The sequence below is a fragment of the Mesocricetus auratus genome, unplaced genomic scaffold, assembly GCF_017639785.1.
Source record: "Mesocricetus auratus isolate SY011 unplaced genomic scaffold, BCM_Maur_2.0 Super-Scaffold_100010, whole genome shotgun sequence".
NCBI lineage: Eukaryota > Metazoa > Chordata > Mammalia > Rodentia > Cricetidae > Mesocricetus > Mesocricetus auratus.
Window position 1 is genome coordinate 75,778,578 of NW_024429194.1, and position 14,945 is coordinate 75,793,522.

The window sequence follows — 14,945 nt, forward strand, 5'->3', positions numbered from 1 at the left end:
CAGCGCACGAGCCGCGCCCGCTCAGGGCTCGGGGGCCGCGGGGCTGCGCTCCCGGGCGCGCCGGGCTCGCTCCATGCCACGGCCGCTCCGCGCCCCGCCTCCTCCGCCAGCTCCTCCCTCTGCGGGCGGCGGCGGCCGGCTCGCCCTGGGTCCGCGGTGCCCCCCGCAGACCGACCCCGTGCGGGCGACTGGAGAGAAACGAGGGCCAGAAGGTGGGCGCACGGGGGACGCCGGGCAGAACTGGCAGGTAGGAGCTGGAGAAAGGCTGGTACTGAGGCTTCGGGCACCAGGGAAGGGCAGGCGGGGCGCACCCTGACCACCAGCATGCACTGGGCGCCCCAATTCTCCTGCCTCTGCGCCTGTCTCCTCTCATCTGTGACACCTGTCCCTAGGCCCGTGTTGACCACCTTCCCCATACCACTTCTCCGGGCTTGGGTAGAGGCTGAGGTCTTGATCTTCCTTTTTGCCCAAAAGCCTGCTTGGGCTCCCTAGTACCAGACAGGCCAAATTCACCTGCTCTGCCAATGACCAGTGCTCTGGGATTTAGAAATATGCTACACTGTTAACACCACTTAAACAACTGTGACCCTGCCCTTTTGGCGAGAGATTAAGTTACTGAGTCCGCTTCAAATTTGCCCTTGTAGGAGCCACTGTGGTGCCGGGGCCAGAACCTATAGACCATATTTCTGGGCTCAATGCCAGGCTCAGCCAACAGGGAGCAACAAGGAGGCACTGCAGTCCCACCAGGGTCCATAAATGCCATCGGTTTGGGTTTTGTTTTAACAACAGGCAACCTGTGCCTGAGGGTCTCTTCCTTCTCCGTGCGCCCAAATCGCTCTGCCACATCCTGTCTGGCAGACCACTGTCACACCAGGTAACCCCCTATACCTGTATCACAACTCATCTAAGTGCTTCTCAGCCCCAAGGCCAGGTGTCTGCTTCCTCAGAACCAGTCAGGTTCACTGCTGTGAGATTGGGGGGGGACACAACACGAAGAGGCAAGCTGTGCACGCATATGTATGCACATACTCTGGTTCCACTGCTCTCTCCCGCATGCACACACACACACACACACACACACACACACACACACATATATCTGGCATTCGAGTCGCCCAATGAATGTGGAGAAGAATACTGCCCTCCCAAAGAGCAGGTGAGCTGGAGACCCTAGAATAGAGGCGTTTATTCTGTGCCTGCTGCAAGTGTAAACAAGCACACCGTTCCACTCGAAAGCAGCCCTCCTGGCAAACTGCAACATCCTAGAATGCACTCTTTCAGCCACAAAACCCCATTCCATTCTTAGAAAACCCAAGGGGCAATGCAAAAGCTTCAGGGAAGAACTGTGATTGGAAACCAAACAGACAACCTTGGAGGGGTCCAAGACGGCTACAATATGGAAATCAGGCTGCATACCCAGGGGAATAATGCAAAAGGGAAAGCTTCATGTAAGCTGCATCAAATACCTTCCACCAAACACCTATACCCAGGTCAGCTGATTCCTACTCTCTGTGACTTTAAACAAGTCTCTGACCCAATCTGGGCATCAGGACCCCAGCCTGCACAGTGACATCAGCAGACACAGCCTAAGTGATAGAGGTTAACTGAGTGGCAAGCATTTGCTGCTCAGCCCAGGAGTGCATCAACCCATAGGGCTATAAGAGCTGGCGGACACTGTGAAAAACAACATGCTGCTTATGTAACACTTTCCTCCAACAGGCTTCCAAACACCTTCTCTATACCTGGCTCTGGAGAAACAGCAGGAGGCAAGAAAGACAGCCTCTGAACACAAGGCGAATGTAAGACTACAACCAGTTAACGCAGGCAGTCCACAAGGGTCCAAGAAGACGAACCGTCACAGGCACCCCAGAGAGCATCTCAAAGGAAACACCTCGTACTGGATGGGTGAGGAGCCAGCAAAGTGGCCACTCTTAAGCCTACAAATGCTAAGAGCTGCAATCTGCACTCCCTACTCTTAAGTTATGGGGAAGTCAGTACTGCAAATACCCTGGTTTCTCAGGGTCCCAGGACTCAGGAGGAAGGTTAAACATACTGGGGGTAGGTAGGGCTGGGCCAGGGCTGGCGGGGCAGAGGGAGCTAACTCTCACCTGTAGGCTTTGAGCCTACACAGAAAGGCATTCCCAACCAACTTATTACCGGCTTTCACGCTGCAAATGAGCTTTCTAACCACAAGCTGGACCATACCCTCTCCACCCACAACTCCCTCGGCTGCCCGCTATCCTCAGAGCAAGCCCCAGCCCATCGTCACTGCCCAGGTACCATGAACTACCTTTCCCCGCCTTTCAGCTCTGGTTTGTCATAGATCTCAACCCACCCTGACCCCTCTGGGACCTCTCATTTCCCTCCTACCTGATCTTGTTGTGGCTACCCCTGCCTGCCGAGGAGCCACTGATGTCCTTTTCCTGCTCGCCATCCCTGTCCCGATCTTTCTCTTCCTGAAGCCGCTGAAGCAGCAGTTGATGAGGGAGGCTTCGGAGAGCGGGCCCAGGAGAAGCTGCCGGCTGTGCATCACCTTTCAGGTTGATGTCACTGGCTGAGCGCTGTAAGGGCCGAGGGGATGCCAAGCCGCTGGGGCCAGCCAGACGACGTCGCTTTGCATAGCTGGGGGTTTCCCTGAATGGCACTAGAGTACACAGGCACAAGTTAGACTCTGAAGACTAATAATTGATGGGGGGGGGAGGGGGCTTGGAATTACAACATTTCTTCTTTCCTTTTCCTCTCTCTAAATCATCCCATATCCCCTTCCTCACTCTTTCAAATTCGTGGCCTCGTTTTTTCATTATTATTACACGCATATAAGCATAAATATTCCTAAGTATAAGCAGCTCAATGCACATGATGTTAGTTATATGGATGATTTCGGGACCGACCATTTGGTATTAGATAACCAATTAGTGTGTTCTTCTCTGGGGAAGACTGTTTCTCCCACTCCCAGCATACCTCAGTTGCTGTCTATAGGTCTTTCTATAGGGCAATTGATCTTTTTTTTTTTTCAGTGTTTCAAGGCAGGGCTTCTCTGTGTATCCCTGGCTGTCCTGGAACTCACTCTGTAGCCAGGCTGGCCTCAAACTCACAAAGATCCACCTGTCTCCACCTCCTGAGTGCTGGGATTATTAAAGGCGTACACCACTACTGCCCGGATGGGCAATTGATCTTTTAAAACTAAAATACTGGGCTAGAAGATAACTCAGTCATTAAACTGTTTTCTGTGCACAACTGAGTACCTGAGTTCAATCCTCAGCACCCACAGAAAAAGCCAGTTATGTTGGCATGCGCTTGTAACCCCAGCACTGGGGACATAACAGGCAGATTACCCAGGGCTCACTGGCCAAGCCTGCCTAGCATAACCAGTGAGCTCCAAGCCTTAGTGAAAGAGCCTGTCTCCAAAATCAAGGTGAGTAGCTCCTGAAGAAAAATACCCAAGGATGATTTCAGCACACATATACACACACCTACCTGCATATACATAAATCTACAGAGAGAAAAATGAATAAGTCTATGTGTTCTAGGAAGTGCCCCAATCCCAGGAAATCAGAACAATTAGCCACATTAATGATGTCACCGCTGGGTGACCACATCACAGTCATGCTATCTCCAATCCTAACTTTAAGATTAGAAGCTTGCTCCTCTCTTCTCAGCCAGCTAAGGCCTTGGAATGCCCAGATCTGTTGTCAGAACTTCTCACTTTACAAGGTTCAGAATAAAGCAGGCTACTGCTGTGTGAGACTGTGTACTATTGACTATAGCCAAGGAAACCAAAAAAGACATTCTAGACCAGAGTCAGTAAACACCCTAAAAAGAACCAGGCAGTAACTATTTCAGGCTCTGCAAACCACAGAATCCCCACCGCTATGTCTCAAATGCTATCACAGTAACATGAAAACTGCCACAAACAGTACAGAAACAAATGGGCCTATCCATGTTCCAATAAAACTTTAAAAACAGAAGAGATATAAAACTGTATGTTATTTATAAGAGAATCACTTTAAATCCAAAGACATACATATATTGAAAGTTAGACTATTTTTGTTTGTCTTGCCTTGTTTCAAGATAGGGTCTCACTATGCAGCCCTGGATGTCTTGGAACTCACTATGTAGACCAGGCTGGCCTCTAACCCACAGAGAACTGCCTACCTTTGATTCCCAAGTGCTGGGATTAAAAGTATGTGACAATATGCCTGGCTACATTTAGAATATATCTTTAAAAATATGTAAATAGTAACCAAAAGAGCTGAGTAGCCATATTAATATCAGACAAAATAAACTTTAAATGATAAAAAAGTAAGCCTATGAAGATATCACACATAGTAGAATGCTTGACATACAAGCATGAGGACCTGAGTTCGATCCCCAGTACCCACATAAAGTCGGTTTTGTAAAATGCACGTATCCTGGAGCTGAGGAGGTAGAGACAGCAGATCCCTGGGGCTCACTGGTCAGCTAGCATAATCTAATCAGCAATTCAATCAAGTGAGAAACCATGTCTCAACAAGCAAGATTCAGGATGACAGCCAAAGAACACCGCTGGAGGCTGACCCCAAGCCTATACAGTCATACAAACACACGAGCACACATGCTTTTATATACACACACACACACACACACACACACACACACACATACAAGTCAGAAAGATACATCAGTAAGAAGGGCGGTTCATCAAGAATATTAACAATTATTAACATATACACACCAAAGAATGTAAAAGCAAGCTTATGAAACAAATACCACTGATTGAAAAACAGACATAGATGTGGGCAGTGGTAGCACACGCCTTTAATCCCAGCACTTGGGAGGCAAAGGCAGTGGATCTCTGTTGAGGCCAGCCTGGTCTACAGGGTGAGTTCCAGGACAACCTCCAAAGCTACAGAGAAACCCTGTCTCAAAAAACCAAAACAAGCCAAAAGAAGAAAACTAGACAATTCCACACTAATATCCAAAAACTTTTAACAGTCATTTCCAGTAATGAACAGGAGATATAAAAAGATGAGGAGGACATAGGAGACAAGCCAGTCAGAGCTGACCAACACATCTAGGACATCTCACTCAACAACAGTGCCTTTTACATAGCTAATACCGGCATTTAAAAAGCAGCGTGAGCCGGGCGGTGGAGGCGCACGCCTTTAATCCCAGCACTCAGGAGGCAGAGGCAGGCGGATCTCTGTGAGTTCGAGGTCAGCCTAATACACAGAGTGAGTTCCTGGACAGCCAGGGCTACACAAAGAAACCCTGTCCGGAAAAAAAAACAAACAAACAAATAAATAAATAAATAAAAAATAAAGCAGTATGAAAAAGGGATGTAGTTCAGTGGTAGCTTGTCTAAGATACCTAAGTGTCAGATTCCATTCCCAGTATTGGGAAAAAGAAGACCTAAGCATGGTAGCACATGTCTATAATCCCAGCACTGGAGAGGCAAAGACAGGAAGATCAACACAAGTTCAAGACCAGACAGGGCCTCATAACAAGACTTTGTATCAACAACAACAAAAGCATCAGCACACTGGGTGTGGTGGTGAACACTTTTAATCCCAGCATGGGAGACAGAGGTTGTATTAACCTCTGTGAATTAGAGGCCAGCCTGCCTGGTCTACATAGTGAGTCCCCAGGACAGTCAGAGTAACATGGACCCTGTCTCATAAAAAGGAGTGTTGGGGGAGATAGCTCAGCCATTAGGAGCAGCAGCTGCTCTTGCAGAGGACCTGGGTTCAATTCCCAGCACCCACAACCATCCATCACTTGCAGGGGATCCACAAAGCCCTCTTCTGACCTTTGCTGGCCAGGCACATGGTGCACAGACATACATGCTGGCAAAATCTTCATTCTCATAAATAAAACAAGAAGTCAAGAATTCATATTTTTTAAAAGACAACTAAAATCAGAAATGACTCAGGGTATTGTTTTTTTTTTAAAGATTTTATTTATTATGTATACACCACTTCATGTCTGCCTGCAGGCCAGAAGAGGGCGCCAGATCTCATTACAGATGGTTGTGAGCCACCATGTGGTTGCTGGGAATTGAACTCAGGACCTCTGGAAGAGCAGCCAGTGCTCTTAACCTCTGAGCCATCTCTCCAGCCCCGACTTAGGGCATTGTTACCAAACTTTCAGAAATAAAATAAAAAATGATATTATGCACAATCATTTGCCACCAAATTGAATAAGCTACATAGGTGGACAATTTTTTTTTAATTCACAAGTTACAAAAACTGACTCAAGAAGAAATAGAAAGTATCTATAGACTCAAAACGAAGAAACTGAGAAACCACAACCTTCCTACCAACAACAGAAAAGTGATAATGGATAGCATTGCCACAAACACTTAAAGAATCAATATCAGTCCTTCTCAAACTTGTTCAAAGGAACAGGAAAGAAGAAAAAAATTCCTAACAGATTCTGAATTAGATACCCACGCCAGATGAAGCATTCCAAGGATGAAGACTTCAATAACCAATGTAACGCATCAACAGAACAAAAGAGAAAAACCAACATCACTATTTGAGTTGATTCAGCAAAATCACTGCTAAAAGTCCAACATCCTTTAATGATAAAATATTAGAAAACTAAACTTCCTCAATGTGTCAAGGGTTCTTTGTTATAGTTTATTTAAAATCACTGTGAGTTCCTAACCAAAATTGTATTTTTTTTCTCTTGCTTCTACAAATACCTTAAAGTTTCCCCTTCCGGCAGTGTTACTTGGTCCTCTATTCATGAGTTACAGAATAAAAGTCAACCATGCTTAAGATTTTCTTTTATCGGCTCTAATATAAGAAGAAACAAAGACCTTATTGGAGCCACACAAACAGCAGCAGTCACCAGCTGAGCCCTGGTGGTCACCACTTAGAACCCTCTAGTTTTGTGTGGAATTCGTTGGGTTTATTTGAGAGTATTTTAACTCATGGTGGCGCCTGAAGCCATACTGACTTCTGAAGCTGAAATAAAAACTGTCGTGGGTCCTGTAGGGAGTCTTCAGGTGTCTTAACTGGGTTTAATGAAAAGATTTCACTAGGAAATCCCCAGGAAGACACGAAATAATAGGTTGTTTAAATCCAGCAACTGAAACTATATCAGAACTTGAACTTGTTCTTTTCTAGTCAAAGGGTAAATCTTACCAAGAAAAGTTACCAGCTTGGAAATGAGAGACAGACAGAAAGAAAGAGAGAGAGAGTCTTTGTGTGTGTGTCTTGCTTCATAGCCCAGGTTGGCCTCAGTCTCTTTTCTCCCTACCTCTATCCCCAGAATTACAGCATATACCACAGTTAAGTTCTTCAGTCTGCTTTTTAACCACTGTTAGACTTTGATCAAAATCTTGAGCTCAGACATAAACAAGGGTATTCCTGTCTAAAAGTTTCGTCGCCAGTTGGTGGTGGCACACACCTTTAATACCAGCATTTGGGAGACAGAGACTGGCAAATCTCTGCGAGGTCAAGGCCAGCCTGGCCTACACGGCAAGTTTCAGGACAGCTGTTACACAAAGAAATCCTGTCTTAAAGAGCAAAACAAAATAAATACATAAAATTTGCTTTTCTCATAGGTTCCAACCTGAGCGCATGTGTAATCGTGTAATCTAAATACATTGATAAGACCTGGGTGTCACCCTGAGAATCATCCCCATGGCCACAAGGAGTCCCCATGGAGTCCAGATACACACTACATATGAAGTAGAAAAAGCTAGAAACCTACTGAAAGACATTCCTAGTGTGTTTCTTACCCATGCTACTAGTCACCAGAACTAAGGACAAAAGAAAAATAAGTTACTGATTTCAGAGTGCACCAGGTAATTTTGGGGTTGTTTGGTTTGGGTTTGTTGGTTGGCTGGTTGGTTGGTTGGTTGATTGAAACAAGGTCTCACTGTGTCACCCTGGATGTCCAGGAACTCACTGAGATCTGCCTGACCGCCTCCGCCTCTCAAGTGCTGGGATTAAAGGCCTAAGGCACCATGCCTGGCTCCGTGATTTGTTTTTAATTCTAAACTAACTTTGGGACAATCCAGAAAGTCCCCTGTAATCTTAAAGAGTTAGTGAATTAATTAAACTTGTTTGATGTGGTGAAACTGTATGGAGAACATTGTCCCATGTGTCATACTAAACCTCTTTTAGGGTAGAACCTGGGGATAAACACAGGAAATCCCTGTGTAACCCAAGCTGGCCCCAAATTTGTCATTATTCTGCCTGAGCCTCCAGAGTACTATGATCATAAGCATATACCACCCAAGCACCAAATTTTAAACTATATTTCCACATAATTTCAATATACAAATATCCTAAAAGTGGATAAAATTCCTGGAAATTAGAGCTGTCTTGGTACAATCCTATCAGTCATGTCAGTCTGGTTGTGTTAAAAATCTTGTAAGCCACAAGAAGAAACCCAATCCCTTGCTGACTTCATCATCAGATTTCAACCACAGCCGTCTGGAGTCTTGCCAAGTATAGTTATTATTGTCATTCTTCTCTAAAAGTGTGTGCAGTTAGCTGCAGCCCAAAATTACTTCTCCTTCAAAGTCATTGTTGGGCTTAGACAAGTACTATGGAATATAGGTTCCCAGGAACTTCAGGAGCGTACCAGTAGCTTGGATAAGAATTTTCAGAACTGCCAGGAGGTGGTGGCGCACGCCTTTAACCCCAGCACTCAGGAGGCAGAGGCAGGTGGATCTCTGTAAGTTCAAGGCCAGCCTGGCCTACAGAGGGAGTTCCAGGGCAGCCAGGGCTGTTACACAGAGAAACCCTGTCTCAAAACAAAACGAAAAAAGAACTGTAATGAAGAAACAAAAGCTAGGAATGGCAGCATGTGCCTGAAGTCACAAATAGTCCGGAGGCCGAGTCCAGAGAACTGCTTGAACCCAGGAGTTCAGGGCCAGCCTGGGCAATACAGAAACACTGAGAAGAGGTGGGGGCAGGAAGAGGAGAGAAAGAAAAAGAAAAAACAAATGAGAGCGAAGGGAGGAGAGGAGAGAGAAAGAGACTAAGGAAGAAGAGGAGGAAGAAAAAATTCCTGGGGGTTTGTTGCCACTGCTAACCAAGTCCAAGCTGCAGTTAGAGGATACCGTAAGTGCAAGACAAGCCTGGACTACACGGCGGGGTCCAGGACTCCTGGGATGCAGAATAAGACCCTGTCTCAAAATAATAAACAGACAGAAAAGGAAATATTGGCACTGAACCCAAACACTGATGAGGTATCTGACTCTGGTTAATTCCAGTGTGTGATTTTTTTTGGGGGGGGGGGACTTAATAGTTTTTTTAAAACTATGAGTGAATGATTTTGTTTATTTGAATTTTTCACTTTAATGATCTAAATTTAAGAAATATGTTTTCCTTTCTTACTATCTGTGGCCTATTGGTTACTTTTTGAAAATTAAAAATGAAATATTTATTTTTAAAAACAGAAATATTTTCTGAGCGGTGGTAGTGCACGTCTTTAATCCCAGCACTCAGGAAGCAGAGGCAGGTAGATCTCTGTAAGTTCAAAGCCAGCCTGGTCAATAAAGTGAGTTCCAGGCCAGCCTGGGCTATACTAAGAAACCCTGTCTCAAAAAAGAAAAGCAAATACTTATTTCTTCTCACCTGATCCTTGCGCATTGGAAAAGATAATCATGGATATTTTTAATTACATGGCAATATATTATCTACACAAATTCAGTAAGAAAGTTCTGCTTTTAATAGAATACAATTGGAAAAACTGATTCTATGACCAAGGCTTTGATTAGAACGTGGTTTGGGAATCTACCTAGAAAGCCAAACTGCTAGAGATGTTCCAAGCCTTATTTGTGAATAGAATGTAACTTCCTGCCAGAATTCCTCCAGAAACCTGAAGGTATTTGAAAGACCTAAAAAAAAAAATACAATTAATTACTACAGGGGAAGTCTGAAGTCTGTCTTGATTTTATTTCTGAGCCTTGGAAGATTTGCAAAAGTCCAACCTGAAGCCTCTTAACAAAATTTTCAGCAAAGCAAGCTTAAGAGCCTATGTGGTTAACTGCTCTTCTTACTAAATGTGTTACTGTGCTGTTACTGTTGTTGTTAGAGACAGCCTCATGTAGCCCAGGCTGGCCTCAAACTCACTTTCACTGAGGATGACTCTGAGCCTCTGATCCCATCTCCACTCCCGGAGTGCTGGGATTACAGATGTGCTCTACTGTGAGTGCCTTATGCAGTGCTAGTGCACAGCTGGGCAGGCACAGCACTTTAAGCAGCATCCCAAGCCTTTCCTACTGCATCTGTATAAATACATTCAAAGACTGACATGGCTACAGAGAAGAAAATTATGCCTCAGAGAAAACTGCAGGACACTGTTCTGAGACGCTGGGGCTGCTCACAGTTTTGAAATTGTATTATTATTATTTATGAGCTATAGACGGAACTGGATATTGATCTTCTATATTCCTCCATTTGAATGTTTCCCCGCTTTTCCAACACAGGATCACTAAGAACAAGAACCACTCCTTCCTGAAACTCCGAAGCTGGAGAGAGACACCTTGATGCAATTCCTGGGGATAACCCTCCCAGAAGTGCTGGCCACCAAGGGAGTTCAGCCTTCTCCCCAGTGCCAGAAATACAGGCATTTGAGATGCAAGCCAGGACATATGCATGCTTTGAGCTCAAATCCAGAAATCTTGGCTAACTTCTTTCTGGACCCTGACTGATGCAGTTTGTTCTAAGGATTCACCTTTGCTATGCTTTTATTCAATAGAAGTATTATTTTGTGCCAAACATGGCAGCACACACCCTTAATCCCAGAGGCTGGTGGATCTCTGTGAGTTCCAGGCCAGCCTAGTCTACATACTGAGTTCCAGAATGTAGCTAAGGACATACTCTAGTCTTGGGCAGCTGTCTATAATCGTCATAATTGTCCAGTGTGCTGCATTTTTCCCTAGGGTCTCAAATGTCTTCATAGCCATCCACAGTATGCTAACAACAAAAGTGAGATCAATAACCACAAAAACAAAAATCTTCAACGTCTTACTTAATATGATCTGAGTCAAAGACATCAGCCATGACACATTATGCTAACACTCATGCCCAAGTTCTGGCCAAAGTGGATAACTAGTTTTGTTGTTTTTTTTGTTTTTGTTGTTATTGTTTTGCAAGTGCCGGGGCTGGAGAGATGGCCCAGAGGTTAAGAGCACTGGCTGCTCTTCCAAAGGACTGGTTTCAATTCCCAGCACCCACATGGCAGCTAACAACTGCCTGTAACTCCAAGATCTGACACCCTCACACAGATACACATGCAGGCAAACACCAATACACATAAAATAAAAATATCTTTTTAAAGTGAAAGGCATGGTGGTACATGTCTTTAATGCCTCATTTGGAAACTCTCTGTGAGTTTGAGACCAGTCTGATCTACATACTGAGTTCCTGGCCAGCCAGAGCAACACAGTGAGACCCTGTCTCAAAAAGATAATAATATTTTAAAATCATCTAATTGGGATGTTGTTAATGGGAATGGTTCTGGCACTTTACTACCGAAGAAAGCAGAATCCATGGTAAACCATCATCTGAAGCCAGAAACTACACAGATCAGAGCAACCAACTAACTTCAAACAAACAAACAAAAAAGGTTTTTCTTGTCTTGTCTCTACAAATAATTGACCTTTCCCTCCTCCCAGAAGAGTACAACCTCCCCTTAGAAGCTGTGGATTATTCAAAAACTCTAAAATGTAAGCATGCTTAAGTTTTTCTTGTTATCAATGATAAATTAAATTATGTGACCTTATATTTGTTGATGGATTCTTAGAAACCACATCAAAAGCATGAGCAGTTTCTTTTTAATTAAAAAAAAAGGGAATGTGATGACAAGTCCTACAGTCCCTGTTACACAAGAGGCTGAGGCAGGAAGATCACCTGACCTCAGAATTCAAAACCAGTCTGGACCAGAAACAAAGCAGCACATGGTAGCCTTTTCCTGTAATCCCTACACTCAGGAGCTAAGGCAGAAGAACTGCCAAGAGTTTGAGGCCAGCCTGGGATACATCAACAAGTTCAACAACAACCTGGGTTACAGTGAAACTTTATCTCAAAAAAATATATATGCTGTGTATTTTTAACTGGTTACGTTTAACTTATGCCGTGGCCCTAGCATGTGCATGAAGGCCCTGAATAAACCAGCATTCTCCTTCCACCACGTGGATATCCCAGGCTTAGCGGCAAGCACATCTACCGACTAAGCCGTCTTGCTGGCCCTACATTCTTTATATGTCCAAAATATATACAAAGAATTCCTATAGTTCAACAATAAGGAAAACATCTTAAGTGAGCAAAGGCCTTCACCCTTCTCCAAAGACACACGGATGAACAACAAACTCATGAAAATATGCTTACTAGCATTAGGCATAACAGGATAACAATTTACAAACAACAACAACAAAAAAAAAAGCAGCAGGCAAGCATTGGGAAGAACATAAGGAATTTCTATCATGCACAGCTGATAGAAATTTAGTGGAAAACAGTTTAGAAACTCCTCAAAAATGTAAGAACGGCCACATCACCTAGCAATTCCACTCCACGGGACAAACCCCAAAGAAGTGTAAAGAAGTGTAAACAAGTGTTCATATAAATACATGTACAAACATGTTTCAATAGCAATATTCATAAATCAAAAAGTAGAAACCAGTTAGAGAGACGGCTCAGCTTTTAAGAGTGGATGTTGACTTGTTAGAGGGGCACAGGTTTGGGTCCCAGTACCCACACTGAGTGGCTCAAACATCTATATCTCCAGTTTCAGGGGATCAGGTGCCCTCTCCTGACCCCAAAGGGCACTTGTATGTATGTGATACACATACAGAAAAGCAGACAGGCACATACATGCAAAGCATACACACACATGCTATATATATACTATATATATTGTGTGTATATGTATGTATGTTATATGCTTTTGTTAAAATGTGTGTGTATACATATGCATATATACATTTATATGTGTATAGACACACACACATTTTGCTTTGTTTTTCCTTGGGTTTGTTTTTTTAGGTTTTTGTTGTTGTTGTTGTTGTTGTTTTTTAGTTTTTCGAGACAGGGTTTCTCTGTGTAGCTTTGGAGCCTATCCTGGCACTAGTTCTGTAGACCAGGCTGGCCTCAAACTCAGAGAGATCCGCCTGCCTCTGCCTCCTGAGTGCTGGGATTAAAAGCGAGGGCCGCTACCACCACCACCTGGCATGTGTGTGTTTTAAAGTAGAAACAACCTATACATCTGACAGGTGAATGGATAATCCAAATACCATGCATACAGACAGTAGAATACTTTTTAACCATAAGAAGGAATGAAGTGATCCTGCAAGGCAGATGGAGCTCAAAACCACGATGAGTAAAAGAAGCCAAACACAAAGAAATGACCACATTATAATTCCACTGATATGAAACAGCAATTACAAGTAAATGCAAAGAGAAATTATGTTCTCAGCTGGAAGGTTAGGGGAAGAAGGTAACACAGAAAAATTGCTTAATATATCTTTGGATATATCTTAATATATCTTTGAAGCAATGAAAATGTTTTGGGACTCAATAAAACTGGCATATAATAGTGCAAATGTAAGGAATGCCGCTGAATTGTCAATAAAAGTAGTCAATTTTAAGGAAGGAACATTTCGCCTTAATTTAAAAACAAAAACTATACCGTGGGCAGACTTTAGCCTGCAGCACTGCCTACCAACTTTGTCTACATTGATTATAAATAGAGTAGAGCCAGGATCAGCAGAGTAGGCTTCACCATGAGCTGATGACCAGTGTAGACGCCCAGGCCACACCCAGGCCCAGACTCAGAACCTACACTGAACAAGCTCTCCAGGTGACATCACCATGTTAGAAACATTTCCCAAGGCACTTAACCAAAAACATGAGGCAGACAGTCCACGAGAACATATATACACAGAATGTACACAGGAGGTTGCCTGAAGAAGCATAGCCCACTAACATGAAGTGAGAAAGCCAGTGACAGAGCAGAGTCCCACCAAGGTCTGTTAGTCCACAAAGAGAAGCAAGGATGCCAAGAGACAGGAAGTGTCTTTTGAAGCATGACACAGGTACCTACCAGACACTACCCCAGGAAGGAAGAGGAGGATGGACAGGCAGAGAGCTGTATACAACTCCTATGTGCAGGCCTCTGCCCAAAGACACAGAGTAAGCCATAATAACTTACAACTGTCACTCAAGCAACGCCCTTAGGGGCTAAGGGTTGGTAGCGCACGCCTTTAATCCCAGCACTCAGGAGGCAGAGGCAGGCGGATCTCTGTGAGTTCGAGGCCAACCTGGTCTACAGAGTGAGTTCCAGGACAGCCAGTGCTGTTACTCAGAGAAACCCTGTCTCGAAACACACACACACACACACACACAAAAAAAAAAAAAAGAAAGAAAGAAAAGGAAAAAGAAAGAAAGAAAGGAATGTGGAAAGGGCAGAGGGTAACCCAGATCCTGAGTCCCGAGATCTAGGTTTTCTCACTAACCCTCTGAGATTTGGTTTCCTTCTCTGAAAAAAAAAAAAAACCCAATAACCAACTTCACCAGAGAATATTAGGAAGGTGAACTGAGATAAGAGAGTTCATAGTAAACCTCATGACTACATCATTCTACACAAGGACAACTGGTTTGTGACGCTTAGTTTTCTTGTCAACTTTACACAAGCCAGGGGCATCTAGGAAGAAGAAACTTCAGTTGGGAAAATGGCGCCATCAAATCGGCCTGTAGGTAAATCTGTGGGGCACCTCTACTTCTTTTAATATTATTAAATAGTTGATGTGGAAGCGTCTGGCCCACTGTGGGTGGTGCCACCTCTGGTCAGGTGGTTCTGGATTTTTTGTTGTTGTTGTTTTGGTTTGGTTTGGTTTTCTGAGACATGGTTTCTCTGTGTAACAGCTCTGGCTGTCCTGGAACTCACCTTGTAGACCAGATTGGCACAGAGATCTACCTGCTTCTGCCTCCTGAGTGCTGGGA

General features: G+C 44.2%; 1 protein-coding gene and 1 long non-coding RNA gene across 4 annotated transcripts in view; one reads left to right on the forward strand and one right to left on the reverse strand.

The window, feature by feature from the left end:
• Shank3 (SH3 and multiple ankyrin repeat domains 3) overlaps window positions 1-14,945 on the reverse strand; it is a 57,937-nt gene that overhangs the window by 35,335 nt on the left and 7,657 nt on the right. Inside the window, 1 exon segment of the mRNA XM_040753971.1 lies at window positions 2,371-2,644. Within this exon segment, the coding sequence (XP_040609905.1) occupies window positions 2,371-2,644 (274 nt within the window).
• Window positions 51-11,132, forward strand: LOC121142911. Of its 3 annotated transcripts, none has more exons than XR_005880054.1 (4): window positions 51-247; window positions 1,720-2,276; window positions 7,553-7,795; window positions 10,433-11,132. It is a non-coding gene; the product is annotated as an uncharacterized LOC121142911 (long non-coding RNA). The 3 variants fall into 3 exon arrangements; XR_005880055.1 differs by having other exon boundaries at window positions 55-247; window positions 1,720-2,058; XR_005880053.1 differs by having other exon boundaries at window positions 60-247; window positions 1,720-1,905.